Source organism: Eumetopias jubatus, unplaced genomic scaffold, assembly GCF_037043125.1.
Source record: "Eumetopias jubatus isolate StellerSeaLion01/CBP00866 unplaced genomic scaffold, mEumJub1_p1.0 scaffold_3, whole genome shotgun sequence".
Taxonomy (NCBI): Eukaryota; Metazoa; Chordata; class Mammalia; order Carnivora; family Otariidae; genus Eumetopias; species Eumetopias jubatus.
Window position 1 is genome coordinate 110,055,580 of NW_028274809.1, and position 17,515 is coordinate 110,073,094.

The 17,515-nt window shown below is 39.5% G+C and overlaps 1 protein-coding gene and 1 pseudogene across 3 annotated transcripts in view; one reads left to right on the plus strand and one right to left on the minus strand.

Annotated features, from left to right (window-relative positions):
• Positions 1 to 17,515, minus strand: part of WDR33 (WD repeat domain 33) — a 109,288-nt gene that overhangs the window by 63,582 nt on the left and 28,191 nt on the right. For 2 of the 3 annotated variants that reach the window (XM_028101243.2, XM_028101242.2), the window contains exon 2: positions 378 to 604. In XM_028101243.2, the coding sequence (XP_027957044.1) occupies positions 378 to 581 (204 nt within the window). In that variant the 5' untranslated portion in view covers positions 582 to 604. Of the gene's footprint in view, positions 1 to 377; positions 605 to 15,152; positions 15,298 to 17,515 lie in introns of all 3 variants that reach the window. The other variant, XM_088021766.1, reaches the window with a different exon arrangement.
• On the plus strand, positions 11,763 to 12,098 carry LOC114207249 (large ribosomal subunit protein uL23 pseudogene; annotated as a pseudogene).

Consider the following 17,515-nt stretch of genomic DNA (forward strand, 5'->3'; position numbering starts at 1 on the left):
TGGGTGGCTCAGTTGGTTAAGCATCTGCCTTCGGCTCGGGTCACGATCCCAGTGTCCTGGGATCAAGTCCCGTGTCTGGCTTCTTGCTCCACGGGGAGCCTGCTTTTCCCTCTGCCTGCCACTCCCTCTGCTTGTGCTCTCATGCTCGCTCTCTCCAACAAATAATCTTTTTTAAAAAAAGAAGTTTAAACTGTAAATTAGAGTTTATAATTTTTGAGAGGATAATTCATGCATGCAGAAAGTAAAAAAGTACTAGTGATTGGCCTCATTTGAAATTCCACTTCATCCAACTAATTCAAGAAACCCTGCATTCTAAAAACTTTCTTCTTTTTAAAAAGCCAAAGTTTGGTCATCAGAAGCACATTAACTAGACTTACCTCCAAATACTTAATTACAGACGGATTATAGTCTATGGTTTTTCGGTTTACTGCTTTTCTCATCCGTTTTCCATCAAAGGTAAGCTGCTGCATTGCTTGCTGCTGTGCAAAATCAGGTCGCTTATAAAATAGTTGTCGAGGTGCTTGGTGTTGGAACCTTGGCATATGGAAAAAACGAGGAGGAGAACCAATTTCTGTAGCCATGGTGATGTATTCGTTCTAGGACACTAGGGTAGGGAAAAAGTATTTTCAATACAAATATCAGCACTGCAACATAACTTGAAAACATTTTAAAATGAACATTTTTCATACTTCTCCTCCATTTTCTAATGGGTATCATTTCTAGCTTTTAGTCAACCTAATTACAAAATGAACTATCAGATTTAATGGCAGAAACCAGTTATACATTTGAAAAAGGCCAATTCACAGAATAAGTGCTAATGAGCATTTGTTGTAAAATTCAGCCTGGTGAACAGCATGGGGTGAATGCACTGTGTACTCTGTGTGAGGTAGGGGAGGAGGGTAGAATCACTGAGAACTGTTCAAATTTTTAAAATGAAGTTTTCATTAGATGTTTGATGGTAAAACAAATCATTTTAAGCTTATCATAAGACCCCATTTCATTTATGAAAGAGTCACTACAAAACTTTTAAATCTGACTTTTTTGTCCTTTTAACTTTCCTAGGAATAGTGCAGAAAAAGGAATAAACTATCCTATTTCATATGAATGCTAGAAGTATGTGTATCTAGGGGCTCCTGGGTGGTACAATCAGTTAAGTGTCCCATTCTTGATTTCGGCTCAGGTCATGATCTCAGGGTCGTGAGATCCAACCACGCATCTGGCTCTGTGCTCAGCGCAGAGTCCGCTTGAGACTGTCACTCTCCCTCTGCCCCTCCTCCCACTCACACTCACATGCTCTCTCTCTAAACAAAATCTTTAAAAAGAAAAAAAAATTTTTTTAAAGATTTTATTTATTTATTTGAGAGAGAGAGAATGAGAGAGAGAGCACATGAGGGGGGGGAGGGTAAGAGGGAGAAGCAGACTCCCTGTCGAGCAGGGGGCCCGATGCGGGACTCGATCCAGGGACTCCAGGATCATGACCTGAGCCAAAGGCAGTCACTTAACCAACTGAGCCACCTAGGCGCCCAGAAAAAAAAATTTTCTTAAATAAAAGTATATAGATCTAATTTCAGGATCAAAGTACCAAAGAACCGTATTTCTCAGTATGTGCATTTGTATATTTATACAGGCAACATTAAGCTAACATCTCAATGGAAAAAATATTAAGAGCTTAGAGCTTCCCAACTTTAAGGCTCTCCAATTAAATTTACATTCCAATAATATAAATATGCATGATGTAAAAACACATTTTTAAGCACATTTTAAAAACCAGACTATGAAAAACACCTTTATAAAGGGTGTTAGTTAAGGGGCGCCCGGGTAGCTCAGTCGTCAAGCATCTGCCTTCGGCTCAGGTCATGATCCCAGGCTCCTGGGATTGAGCCCTCCATCGGGCTCCCTGCTCAGCAGGAAGCCTGCTTCTCCCTCTCCCACTCCCCCTGCGTGTGTTCCCTCTCCCACTGTCTCTGTCAAATAAATAAATAAAATCTTAAGGAAAAAAAAAAGGTGTTAGTTAAAAGCAACTTACACAATTATTTTCGTTTTGATAGCAGGAGAGAATGTACTCTGCATTATTTTTCTATAGTCTTATATTTGCCTTTCCTCATTCAAGACACTAAATAAGGACCTGAACAAAATTTATGATTTCCTTTGGATGAAAATATTCATAGTACTATTACTTCATTCTGTCACTTTAGTCTCTCCTGAAACCATTTAATAATGATAATAGGAAGGGGGAGATGACAGGAGGAACAAATAAACAACAAAAATAAGTAGTGTGATAAAATATACATTTAATACATATTATTTCCATTACTCTGGAGCAATCCCAGAAGGTTTCTCACAAATGTTAATTTATAATGAGATAAACATTCTGTCTTTCTCTTAGGGCTATGTGTGAATTAAATCACGATGCACAAATTGCACTAAGCATTTGACTCAATAATGTCGGTGAAGGAATCTGTTTATTCAGCTATCCCATGAATCCAAATAAGTTTCAGCATCCAGATTTCAACTAATGGCTTCAATTCAGATATCTAGGCCAGTAATTCCAAAAGGATGCAGCTTTGGGGCTCCTGGCTGGCTCAGTGGAAGAGCACCCAACTCTTGATCTCAGGGTCATGAGCTAGAGCCCCAGGTTGGGTGTACAGATTATTTAAATAAAACTTTAAAAAGTAAATAAATAAGGGGCGCCTGGGTGGCTCAGTGGGTTAAGCATCTGCCTTCGGCTCAGGACATGATCCCAGGGTCCTGGGATCAAGCCCTACATCGGGCACCCTGCTCAGCGGGAAACCTGCTTCTCCCTCTCCCACTCCCCCTGCTTGTGTTCCTGCTCTTGCTCTCTCTGTCAAATAAATAAATAAAATCTTTTATAAATAAATAAATAAATAAAAAGACATAGCTTGAAAAGTATATCCTAAAATTACTATTTTTTCACTTTACAATAAATTTCTTATTAGAATAAAATCATTCTAATAATCTACTTTCTAATATTGATATCAAATGAGAATTAAGATTTTTAATGAAGTATGGTTAATCAACGATGTTACAAAAATAACATTTTAGGGGTTAGTCAGTAGAGTATCTGACTCATGATCTCAGGGTCTTGAGTTCAAGCCCCACGTTGGGCATGGAGCCTAGTTAAAAAACAAACAACAACAACAACAAAAACCCACATTTTTACACGTAACAAAAGAGGCTTAAAAATTATTCAGCCAGGGGTACCTGGGTGGCTCAGTAGGTTAAGCATCTGCTTTCGGCTCAGGTCATGATCCTAGGGTCCTGGGACTGAGCCCCACATCGGGATCCCTGCTCAGTGGAGAGCCTGCTTCTCCCTCTCCTCCCAGTTCATGCTCTATCTGTCTCTCTCTTCCAAATAAAATCTTTAAAAAAAAAAAATTATTCAGCCCCCCAAAAAAGGGAATATAGTACTGATACACACTACAACACGGATGAATCTTAAATACATTATGTTAAGGGGGCACCTGTGTGGCTCAGTCAGTTGAGTGTCCACTCTTGGATTCAGCTCAGGGTCGTGAAATTGAGCCCCGGGCAGGGTTCCGTGCTCCACAGGGAGTCAGCTTGAGATTCTTTCCCTCTCCCTCTTCCCCTTCCGCCCCCAAAATAAATAGATAAAATCTTAAAAAAAAAAAAAAACTGCTTAAATACATTATGTTAAGTGAAAAAAAAAGACATAAAAGGGCACATATTGTATAATTCCATTTATATGAAAAATCCAGAACAGATGAACACATATAGAGACAGAAAACAGATTAGTGGCTGCCAGGGGCTGAGGAAGGGAGGAATAGGAAGTGAATGCTTAATGGGATTTCCTTTAGGGATGAGGAAAATGTTTGGAACCAGACAGAGGTAGTGGCTGCACAACACTGAATATACTAAGTGATACTGAAATGGGCACTTCAAAATGGCTAAAACAGGGGCGCCTGGGTGGATCAGTCAGTTAAGCATCTGCCTTCGGCTCAGGTCATGATCCCAGGATCCTGGGATCCAGCCCCGCACTGGGCTCCCTGCTCCACGGAAAACCTGCTTCACCCTCTCCCTCTGCTGCTCCCCCTGCTTGTGCTCTCCCTCACTCTCTCTCAAATAAATAAAATCTTTAAAAATAAAGTAAAATGGTTAAAACAGTGAATTTTATGTTATGTGACTTTTATCTCAGTTAAAATATGGGGGATTTAATCCACTGGAAAAAATTTTAGGTGGAGGGTAGATGAAACATTAACAGAAAGTTGACAGTGTTGAAGATGGATGATAGGTACATGGAAACAAAGCATTAACCAAGAGCCAAATCAAGGATCTACTGTACAAACAGGAGGAAAATAACTGAAGTCAAATATAAAACAATCACTATGCTATTACTAACACTCTTGAATAATCCACATGTTAAAGCTGAAGAAAGATATTACTCCTTCACTTCAGACCTTATAGAGGATGGGAGAAAATACCTTTCCATTTACAAATTTGTATTCTAAAAAAAAAAAAACTTTAACTGTTCGTGAGTGGTCAAGTACTATTGTTCTAAAAATAAAGGTCCAGCATGAAGAAAAAGAGGGGGAAAGTACAATTATATTTCACATTAAGATCCAGCCCTAAAATAAAAAAACAAAAACAAACCCCCTCAAAATACAGTGACCAGTCTTCACATTAAACCTTACACACTTCAGCTTCACTTCCTATAAATCGTTGTCACTTACCAAAGTCAAAACAGAGCCTCTTAGTAGCTGTTGGGCTGAATTGTGACCCCGCAAAAATTCATATGTTGAAGTCCTATCCTCCAATACCTCAGAATGTGACTATATTTGGAGACAGAGCCCTAATCCATTATGACTAGTGTCCTTGTAAGAGATTAGGACACAAACATACACAGAAGGAAAGCCATATGAAATTACAGGGAGAAGAGAATCATCTACATGTCAAGGAGAAAGGCCTCAGAAGAAAACAACCCCGCTCAAATCGTCTTTTTTTTTTTTTTAAAGATTGTATTTATTCATTTGACAGACAGTGAGAGAGGGGACACAAGCAGGGGGAGTGGGAGAGGGAAAAGCAGGCCTCCTACTGAGCAGGGAGCCTGATGTGGGGCTCAATCCCAGGACCCTGGGATCATGACCTGAGCCAAAGGCAGATGCCCAACGACTGAGCCACCCAGGCATCCCAACCCCGCTCAGATCTTAATCTTGGAACTCTAACTCCCAAAACTCTGAAAAAATACATTCTTGTTGTTTAAGCCACCAAGTCTGTGGTACTTTGTTATGACAAGCCTAGCAGACAAATACAGCGACAGAGCTAAATACCTGGCCCTCCTGGTACAATACCTCACCAATATGGGTTGCTGAAAGATTCCAGCAATAATAAAACAGCTTTCTCTAACAGAGACAGCAGAAAACTCCATACATGAGGTTGAAAAATAAGTGACCCAGACAGAAGGAACCATCACTCGAGTTATTAAAACTATCCTTTAGGCTTCACTCAGGACTACATTTCAAGAAACTCCCTCTCTCTCTCTCTATATATATATATATAACCAAATGCAGAAAACATGTTTTATAAGCTCAGTGACATGACATACCAAAATTATAACTAAAGATAGAAAAATGGATAGAAAAAAAACAAATACTTTTCTTCAAGAAAAGTCATTACAAATTTTACACTGTAGAACTGTGCTATGGGGTGCCTGGGTGGCGCATTCAGTTAAGCGTCCAACTCCTGGTTTGGCTCAGGTCATGGTCTCAGAGCCATGGAATCATGGCCCACATCAGGCTCTGTGTTCAGCACGGGATCTGAGATTCCCTCTCCCTCTGCCCCTCCCACTCATGCTCTCTCTCTAAAATAAATAAATCTTAAAAAAAAAAAAAGAGGGGTGCCTGGGTGGCTAATTCTGATAAGCATCTGCCTTCAGCTCAGGTCATGATCCCAGGGTCCTGGGATAGAGCCCTATGTTGGGCTCCCTGCTCAGCGGGGAGTCTGTTCTCCCTCTACCATTCCCCCTGCTTGTGTTCCCTCTCTCGCTCGCTCTGTCAAATAAATAAACGAAAACCTTTACAAAAAAGAAAAGAAAAGAAAAGAAAGGTTAAGACTTAAACTGGAAATTATATAGTAAAATTAATTTGGGTAATAAGCAGGCATCACCAAAATCAGAGGTAGTTCCTAGCCATGAATACACACACACTTAAAAATTCTTTTTTTTTTTTTAAAGATTTTATTTATTTATTTGAGAGAGAGAATGAGATAGAGAGAGCATGAGGGGGGAAGGTCAGAGGGAGAAGCAGACTCCCTGCTGAGCAGGGAGCCCGATGCGGGACTCGATCCGGGGACTCCAGGATCATGACCTGAGCCGAAGGCAGTCGCTTAACCAACTGAGCCACCCAGGCGCCCCACACTTAAAAATTCTGAAACACCTGAAAAATCCCTGTGACACAGGGAAGCATAATGAGAAATAGAATTCATTTCAGTAACTTATTAGTGAGCACTAACTACTTGACAGGCACTAAAGAGGGACACCCAGACACACACACAGTCTGCTCTCGAAAAGATTGACAGTTTATAAAAACAGGAGAGCTCAAAAAGAAAGCAATGTAAGATCTACTACTACACTGAGAACCTACTATGCTTGTTTGCCAGGAACGATCTATCATAGGCAATAGGAATAGAACGATACTTACAGCACAAGCCAGTCTTAAGTTTAAATTTGGGGTGGGCTAGGGCTAAGTAGGAGGAAAAGACATGGTGAAAAGAAACAAATTAAGTAATGCTCTCTCTCATTCACTCAGCACACCAGGGTCAGCATAATCTTTTCCCCAACCAAACAAAATCCAAAATAATCATCCACAACCAAACATTTCTGACTCCATTAGGAAAATTTCACCATGACAGCTGATATCCAACATAAAACAAGGAAAAAAATACATATATATATTTATAGGAAAATAACCTTGCTAAACCTTAATTCCACAAGTTCAATCCAAAATGGATTTACTAAATGTTCCACACAACTGAATAAAAAGGTCTTTTTTTAAAAAAGATTTCAAGAGAGAGAATGCACTCTCAAGCATGAGAGGGGGGAGGAGCAGAGGGAGACAGAGAATCTCAAGCAGAGTCCATGCTAAGTGCAGAGCCTGATGCCAGGCTCGACCTCACGAACCTGAGATCACGACCGGACCCAAAACCAAGAGTCAGACATTTAACTGACTGAGCCACCCAGGAACCCCAAAGATCTTTAAACTACTGTTCAAGAGGGTAGAACTGAGGCTCTGAATCAAACAAACAAAACAAAAAAAAACAAACAAAAAACTTGGGGCACCTGGCTGGCTCAGTCAGTAGAGCATGCAACTCTTGATCTTGGGGTCATGAGTTCAAGCTCCACGTACAGAGTTTACTTAAAAGAAAAAAAAAAAGAACCTTCCATGACCTGAAGTGTCATGAATTGGCCTAAAGTAGCATTCTTCTTTAAAAAGTAGAAGTCACATCATATTGGTGGTTCCTGAAATCAATTTGGTTAACAACCAACAGTACTTAAAAAAAAATAGAACACATAATATTGAACTGTACATTTTACAGGAAAGAACTGCTTTTGTGAAACTTCTGTTTCAGTTGTACATGTGAGTATACTGAGTCACAAGTAAAAAAAGTATCTTCTTCCTGTGGATCTCCTATCTACGCATCTTCCTCTTTTGAGCACTTAATTTTTGCTACCACTGTGTATTCATAGCCAAAGAAGTCCATATGTAGCAACTGCCCTAAGGGGTAGTAGCTATGGCACCAGAATCTGGTCCAGTTATCAAATCATTCTTAGCATGTCAACCACTAATCAGAGTTTCTGATTAGCACAAGCAAGCCTGTTTTCCCAAATTGAGATGAAATAATTCTAACGAAGAGTAAATTATCGATGCATTAAATACCTAGGATACCAAGTACAATTACTGTACAACTTTTAAAAATAATAAGAGGTTTTAAGATCCCACTCTCATTAACATAAACATAAACCTGGACTCCATTGCCAGAAACCCAGCCTGGGAACCCCTATTTTAAGATTATCTATCTCCAGACCAGTAAGTTAGGTCCTGGGATGAATAATCTACCCTAAAAAAGATCTGATGCGTAATATGTCACAGAAATTTCAGGGGACCTACATGAATGGTAAACAAGACCAGTCACAAAAATGATCATGGTCTCTTTTTCTTCACAGCCCAATCTCTAATAATATGAATCCTGAACAAATCAGGAGCAATTATACTGAGATCATTCAGCTGTTTAAAGAATAAACAAGAAGATAGCTGTTTAAAAAAGTAGTTTTTAGGGGTGCCTGGGTGGCTCAGTGTTAAGTGTCTGCCTTCGGCTCAGGTTGTGGTCTCAGGGTCCTGGGACCAAGCCCTGCATCGGGCTCCCTGCTCCACAGGAAGCCTGCTTCTCCCTCTCCCACTCCCCCTGCTGTGTTCCCTCTCTCACTGTATCTATCTCTGTCAATTGAATAAATAAAAAAAATAATAAAAAAGTAGTTTTTAAAAGTTCACATGATTCATGGGACACCTGGGTGGCTCAGTTGGTTAAGCGCCTTCCTTCGGCTCAGATCGGGATCCCAAAGTCCTGGGATCGAGTCCCACATTGAGCTCCTTGCGCAGTGGGGAGACTGCTTCTCCCTCTGCCTATGGCTCCCCCTGCTTATGCATGCGTGCACGCTCTTTCTCTGACAAATAAATAAAATCTTTTAAAAATAAATAAATAAAAACAGATTCTGTATCTTGACTGTGGTAGCAGATACATGAACCTATTCAAAAGGTCATGTGCTGTATACTTTATGTGACTTTCTTGAAATAACAAGATGACAAAAATGGAGAACAGATCAGTGATTGCCAGGAGTTAGGGATGGGGGACAGGTGTGACTATGAAAGGGGAACTACTGTAGTGATGAACTGTATCTCAACTATGGTGGTAGATACACAAATATATACATTTAACGAAACTGCAGAGAACTCACACACAAAAGAACAAGTAAAACTCAGGAAATCTGTGTAAGATCTAGAGACTAAATCAATGTCAATATTCAACTTGTGATACTGTACTACAGTTTTCCAAGTTGTTACCACTGGGAGAAATTAAGTAAGGTACACAGATCATTCTGTATTATTTCTCACAAATGCACGGAATATATAAATTAACGTTAAGAAAAAAAAGTTAACATGAGCAATTCACTAGTTGGTAAAAACAAACCACCCATGCTGAGAATACACATACGAAATAGTAAACTAAAAAGATAAGCATTTTAAGGGGCGCCTGGGTGGCTCAGTGGATTAAGTGTCTGCCTTCGGCTCAGGGCATGATCCCAGGGTCCTGGGATTGAGCTCCACATTAGGCTAGCAGGGAGTCTGCTTCTCCTTCTCCCTCTGCCTGCCACTCCCCCTGCTTATTCTCTCTCTGTCAAATAAATAAAATCTTATAAAAAAATAAGCATTTTAAGACTGCTACCATAAACTTGCTGATAACTAAACTGGACATTAAAGATCCATTTTTTTTTTTTTTTTGAGTGGGGAGAGGAGGGAAAGGGACAAGCAGACTCCCTGCTGAGTCGGAAGCCTGACGCGGGGCTCAACCTTACCACCCTGAGATCATGACCAGAGTCCAAATCAGGAGTCAGTCACTTAACCAACTGGGCCACCCAGGCACCCAAAGATCAATTTTAATTAACTCTCAGTGTAGGAGTTGCCCAATTTTTATAGCTTTCAGCCAAAGATTTAACTGCATAATTCTTAAGCAGGCTCCACTGCATACTTAAGCTGAAAAAGTTACTGAAACATTTTAGTGGATACTGCACTGGACCAGTTTAATGCATGTTACTTGATACTGTACCTGGGCTTTTAGATATTTTAAGGCTCTCATCTTCATTCTGATTTAATTTTCTATGCCAAAACCTAAAAGCTAACTTTTATATATAATCCATATATGACTACAATTCTGGCTGCCAACTTAGTTAGAAAGTAACAATTCAATATTTCAAAAGTATGATTCTGGGATAAAGAAACCTGTACCATCAACCGTTTTCAATGGAGATAAGGTCAGTGGTTACTGAGTGTGGTTTTTATCCTTGTCATTAGAATACAGAGCAAGAGAGCTTTTCCATTTTTATGCTGTTTTTTAAAATGGATTATATTAACTTATCAGGTATTTAAACCAATAAAAACTGAACAAATTAATTCTTACTGGATTACTGAATTCATCTTTGCAAAAATTAACCAAAACAATACAGCATTTTCTAGATAAAGTAAAGTGACCTCTTAAACTAGGAATAAGGAATTCAAAGATTTAATCATGAGCTGAAACCAGCTTTCCCAAAGCCAGGCTTTAAAGCTCTCACCTTCATTCTGATTTAATTGTATGGGATATGAATTGGGAAGCAGAGATTTTTTTTTAAAAGCTCCCAGATGATACTTAAGTGCAGCAAAAATTTGGGAAACAGAGCTCCACAGAGACAGTGCCGGGGCAAGTGAGAGCCAGAAAGACACTGGGCGACTCTGTACCTCGCTGAGGAAAATAATTAAACAGGGGCAAAGAAGATCCTAAGAAGCCAAGAGGCAAAATGTCATCATATGCATTCTTTGTGCAAACTTGCCAGGAGGAGCACAAGAAACAGCACCCAGATGCTTCAGTCAACTTCTCAGAGTTTTCTAAGAAGTGCTCAGAAAGGTGGAAGACCATGTCTGCTAAAGAGAAAGGAAAATTTGAAGACATGGCAAAGGCGGACAAGGCTTGTTATGAAAGAGAAATGAAAACTTATATCCCCCTAAGGGGAAACAAAAAAGAAGTTCAAGGATCCCAATGTGTCTTTTTTTGTATAGTTAACACACTACTGAATGTGTCTTCAGATAGCTCTGTCCTGGTGGAATTTTCAACAGCCAGTAACCTTGCCTGGTACAGTATGGGAGCTGTAAATTGGCATGGAAATTTAAAGCAGGTTCTTGTTGGTTGGTTATATATGGGAATGGTAGTTTTTCATCTTCAGTTGTCTCTGATGCAGCTTCTACGAAATAACTGTTGTTCTGTTAACTGAATACCACTCTGTAATTGCAAAAAAAAAAAAAGTTGCAGCTGCTTTGTTGACATTCTGAATACTTCTAAGTAAATACAATTTTATCTAAAAAAAAAAATTGGGGAAACACCAGACATCCAAGTAACTTGGATAGCTTACTTCTGAAACAGTTTCCTTAGAGTAGCAAGGTCCTAAACTTTTTATTTCAGGACACCTTTACTTTAAAAATTGAGCATTCCGGATGCCTGGGTGGCTCAGTTGGTTAAGCGTCTGCCTTCGGCTCAGGTCATGATCCCAGGCTCCTGGGATCAGGCTACCTGCTCAGCAGGGAGACTCCTTCTCCATCTGCCTGCCGCTCCCCCCTGCTTGTACTTAAGCTCTCTCTCTTCGACAAATAAATAAAATCTTAAAAAAAAAAAATTGAGGATTCCAGGGCACCTGGGTGGCTCAGTAGGTTAAGCATCTGCCATAAGCTCAGGTCATGGGATGGAGTCCCGCCATCAGGCTCCTTGCTTGGCAGGGAGCCTGCTTCTCCCTCTGCCTGCAGCTCCCTCTGCTTGTGCTGTCTCTCTCTCACAAATAAATAAATAATATCTTTTAAAAAATTGAGGATTCCACCAAATTTTTGTTTATTGAGATATTTAGACATTTGCCATTTAGAAATTAAAACAGAAAACTTCAAAATATTTTATATGTATTTAAGACAATGATAAACCCTCCTTTCACAAACATGATGCCAAAGACAAAGAAGGAAGCCCCTGCCTCTTCCAAAGCCAAAGCCAAGGGTTTGAAGGCCAAGAAAGCAGTGCTGAAAGGCAGCCAGTCACAAAAAAAGATCCACATATCAGCAACATTCCAACATCCCAAGACACTATGTCTCCAAAGGCAGCCCAAATATCCTCGAAAGAGCACCCCCAGGAGAAACAAGCTTGACCACTATGCCATCCTTAGGTTACCCCTGACCACCGAGTCAGTCATGAAGAAAATAGAACACAACACACTTGTGTTCACTGTGGATGTTAAGACCAACAAGCACCAGATCAAACAGTCTGTGAAGAAGCTCTGACACTGACGTGGCCAAGGTCAACACCCTGATCAGACCCAAAGGAGAGAAAGCATATGTTGGACTGGCTCCTGACTATGATGCTTTGGATGTTACCAACAAAATTGGGATTGTAAAGAAAAAAAAAACTGGGACCATCTAAACTGAGTCCAGCTGGCTAAATCTAAATATACAATTTTCACCATAAAAAAATAAAAATAAAAATAAAAAATGATAAACCCATTACAGTAATTATTTCCCCTTCCCCAAAAACTAGTAGAAAGAGTGACATTTATTTTTTACATTTGTTTTCATATCTCTTTAATGTCTAGCTTAATTTAATTGAAATGGCTAGATTCTCATGTCTGCTGCATTCAACCTGTTGCAGTATGTTATTTGGGTTGAAGTATAAATATATGTACTTACACAGATATGTATTTATTTGTAAAAAGGAAATGTATTTTAATAGCCTTCTCAGAAAATTGTGAATATTAATATTCCAACAAAATCTGACAATGTGGCATCTAAAAATCACATCAATAAGGGGCGCCTGGGTGGCTCAGTCATTAAGCATCTGCCGTAAGCTCAGGTCATGATCCCAGCGGTCTTGGGATCAAGCCCCACATCAGGCTCCCCACTCAGCGGGGAGTTTGCTTCTCACCCCCCACCCCTGCTCGTGCTCTCTCACTTTCTTAAATAAATGAAATCATTAAAATATAAAAATTAAATAAATCACATCAGTAAGCTTTTAGTACTCGGTTACATTAAAATGCATTTGTTTATTTTGCACATTGGAACTTTTAACCACACATGACTTTACATCATGCACTGATCATTTAGAAAACACTGGTTTCACAGAACTATACATATCATCTAACTCACATTTCTTATAAAACAAAATAATCATTTTTATTAAAATCACCATTGGTCTTCAACTAACATCTTTAATTAAGATAGAAGTGTTAAAGTATGTGTAGAAGCATATGGGAATAATCGTTTACTTAACTCACTGAAACCAGAGTATTTTTTTTTTTAAGATTCTATTTATTTGAGAGAGAGAGAGAGAGCATAAGCACAGGGAGGGGCAGAGGGAGAGGGAGAAGCAGACCCCCTGCGGAGCAGGGAGCCCAATGTGGGGCTCGATCCCAGGATCCTGAGATCATGACCTGAGCCAAAGGCAGACGCTTAACTGAGCCACGAGGCACCCCAAAACCAGAGTCTTTATTAACCATTGTTTAAGTAACATCTTCTCTCATTAATACATACGTGTGTTTGTAAACATGTGTAGAGGCGTATGGGAACAGCAGTATGCTTAATTCACTTGAACTACACTGTGTTTAATGCATCCTTCTTTTATTATGGCACCAGTTTGTAAAAGTATGTGTAGATACATAAGGGAACAGCCGTATGCTTAACTCACTGAAACCACACTGTGTATAAACCATCTTTCAAGTAACATCGTCTTTCATTAATATATATGTATTTGTCAATTTGTATGTAGAAGCATATGGAAATGGTCCTGTGCTTTCCTCTTCGAAACTACACTGCATATAAAGTGTCTTTCAAGTAACATTTTCATTTATTAAAATATAAGTATATGTAAACTTACATGTAGAAGCATGTGAGAACAGCCATATGCTTATCTCACTGAACCTACACTGTGTGAAAACCTTCTTTTTCAAGCAACATCTTCTTTCATTAAGACACAAGTGTTCATAGACGTATATGTGGAAGCATATGAGAAATAGACCCGTCCTTAAAAAAATAATAATTTTAAAAAGTAAGAACTATTAATTACTGGGAAACTCAATCTCAAAGGCAGATACAAGTGTTCAAAACTTATATCTCCTTACAAATCAATTTTTATCACTAACAAATACTGACAATTGTTTCCCTTGAAGCACACTCTACCTACATTCCCCTTCAAGAAAAATACCTGCCACATACTCGTTTGAATGCCATGGTTTATCATTCTTTTCTTTTAAATTCATTTAATATTGGGGCACCTAGGTGGCTCAGTCATTAAGCATCTGCCTTCCGCTTGGGTCATGATCCCAGGCTCCTGGGATCGAGCCCCACATCGGGCTCCCTGCTCAGCAAGAAGCCTGCTTCTCCCTCTCCCACTCCCTCTGCTGTGTTCCTTCTCTCGCTGTCTCTGTCAAATAAATTCTTTTTAAAAATAAATAAATAAATTCATTTAAAAAATTGTGATGGAAGTATTTTTTTAAAGCAGTATGGCTTCTTTCACTCAGCAGTATGTGTTTGAGGTCCCACCATGTCTTTTCCATGAGTTGATAGCTCATTTCTTTTTAGCACTAATATCCCATTGTCCGCATGTACTACTTTATCACTGAAGGACATCTTGGTTGCTTCTAAATGTTGGCAATTATAAATAAAGCTCCTATAAATATTCATGTGCAAGTTTTTGTATAGTCGTATTTTCAACTCATCTGGGTAAATACAAAGGAGGAAGAGGATTCCTGGATCCTCTGGTAAGAGTACGCTTAGTTTTGTAAGAAACTGACAAACTATCCAAAGTGGCTACACCATATTGCATTCCCACCAGTAATGAATGAGAGTTCTTATTGCTCCATATTCTCACCAGCATTTACTACTATCGGTGTTTTGGATTTGAGACATTCCAATAAGTGTGTAGTGGTATCTCGTTGTTTTAACTGACAGTTCCCTGATGATGTGTCATGTTAGGCATCTTTCCATATGCTTATTTGACATGTGTATATTTTCTTTGGTGAGGTGTCTGTTTAGATATTTTGCCCTTTTTTTTTTTTTTTTTTTTTTTGGTTAATCTAAGCTCTACACGCGACATGGGGATCATCTCACAACCCCAAGATCAAGAGCCACATGCTTGGGACACCTTAGGTGGCACAGGTGGTTAAGCGTCCAACTCTTGGTTTTTGCTTGGTCATGATCTCAGGGTCTTAGGATCGAGCCCAACATCAGGCTCCATGCTCAGTATGGAGTCTGTTTAAGACTCTCTCTGCCCCACCCCTCCTGCTCGCACACTCTCCCTTAAATAAAATAAATAAATCTTTAAAAAAAAAGAAAAAAGAGGGGCACCTGGGGTGACTCAGTCAGTTAAGTGTCTGCCTTCAGCTCAGGTCATGATCCCAGGGTTGTGTGATCAAGCCCAGCATCGGGCTCCCTGCTCAGTAGGGAGTCTGCTTTTCCTTCTCCCTCTGCCTGCCGGTCCCCCTCCTGTGCTCTGTCAAATAAATAAATAAAATATTAAAAGAGAGAGAGAGAGAGCAACATGCTCTACCAACTGAGCCAGCCCATTTTTTAATCAAGTGCCCCTTGCCCACTTTTTAATCAAGTTGTTCATTTTCTCAGTTAAGTTTTAAGAGTGCTTTTCTTTTTTTAAAGATTTTATTTATTTATTTGAGAGAGAGAGAGAGAGAAGGGAGCAGCAGAGAGAGGGAGAAGCAGGCTCCCTGCCAAGCAGGGAGTCCGATGCAGGGCTCCATCCCAGGACCCTAGGATCATGACTGGAGCCAAAGGCAGACACTTAACCAAATGAGCCAACCAGGCGCTCTGTTTTAAGAGCTCTTTGTATATTTTGGATAAGAATCCTTTATCAGATATATCTTCTGCAAGTATATCTTCTCCCAGTTTCTCGCCTGTCTTCTCATACTCTTGGTTAACTTGGTTCTAAAATTACATTCACCAAAAAGTGAACTTTAGAACTTAGAACATTTCTAAGTTTTGACAAATGCACAGAATCACAGAATAACCACAATCAAGATGCAGAACCCTGTTATCAATTTCCTACCACTACCCCTAGTCCCTGGCAACCATGTTGCTTCTGTTTCCCATCACTGTACTTTCGTAGAATGTCGTATGAACAGAATCACACACTGTGTACCCTTTTGAGTATGGCATTTTTCATTTAGCATAACACTTCTGAGATTCACCAATGTTGTCCCAAGTACCAATAATTTCTTTTTTCTTGTTGAATTCTATGGATATACCAGTTTGCTTATCCATTCACCAATTCAGGGACACTTTAATTGCCTATGGCAATTTGAACAAAATTACTATTGACAGTCATGTGTAGGTTTTGTGTGAATGTTAAGTGTTCATTTTTCTTGGGTAAATATCTAGGACTGAAACTGTGGGGTCATGTAAGTTTATATTTAACTTTATGGGAAACTGCCAAAAGATTTCCCAAAGTGGCTGTATCATTCTGCATTCCCACTAGCAATGTAATGAAAGTTCCAGTTGCTCTACATCTCCATTAATACTTGATATTGTCAGCTAGGGAGAGAAGGGTTGTTTGTTTCTTGGTCATCCTAACAGATATATAGTAGTTATCTCATTGTGGTTTTAATTTGCATTTCCCTCAAGACTAATGATAGAGCATTTTTTTGGTTCTTACCACCCATATATCTTATCCAGCAAAGTTTCTGTTCAAATCTTTTGCCCATTCTTTAACTGGGTTGTTTTCTTATTGTAGAGGTTTTTTTCTTTTATTAAGATTTTATTTTTTATTTATTTGACAGAGAGAGGGAGGGGGAGAGAGAGAGAGCACAAGTAGGGGGAGCGGCAAAGGCAGAGGGAGAGGGAGAAGTGAACTCCCCAGTGAGCAGGGAGCCTGACATGGGGCTCAATCCCAGGACCTTGAGATCACAACTTCGGCTCACCGAAGTCAGAAGTTTAACTGACTGAGCCACCCAGGTACCCCTAGAAAAATTACAAAGATTTTTCTCCTATGTTCTCTTCTGCCAATTGTATTATTTTACATTTTACATTTAGATCTCTGATCTATTTGAGTTCATTTTCATATCATGTGTAAGGGATGGTCTGAAATCCTTTTTTCTCATATGGTGTCCAATTGTTCCAACTGCATATGCTGAAAAAGACTATCTTTTTTCGGGACGCCTGAATGGCTCAAACCGTTCAGCATCTGCCTCTGGCTCAGGTCATGATCCCAGGGTCCTGGGATCGAGCCCTGCATCGGGCTCCCTGCTTAGCAGGGAGCCTGCTTCTTCCTCTCCCTCTACTGTCCCCCTACTTGTGCTCTCTCGCTGTCAAATATCTTTTTTCTACTGAATTGCTTTTACACCTTTGCTGAAATCAACTTTTATTTTATGTGCATCTACCCTCAATATCTTGATTACTATAACTTTACAGAATGCCTTGAAATCAGCTAGATTTCAGATCAGATTCTCCAACTCTGTTGTTCTTTATCAAAAGTGATCTAGCAATTTGTATTCTTTTGCCATTTTATAATTTTTTAAAAGATTACCTATAAAAATGTTGCTGAGATTTTTATCTCTATGGACCAATCTGAGGAGAAATTACATTTTAACAATACTCCATCTTCAAACCACAAACAGGTAATTCTCTACAATTACTTAGGCCTTCTTTGATTTGCTTCATCCATGTTTTGTAGTTTCAGGCACACAGATTCTATACATGCT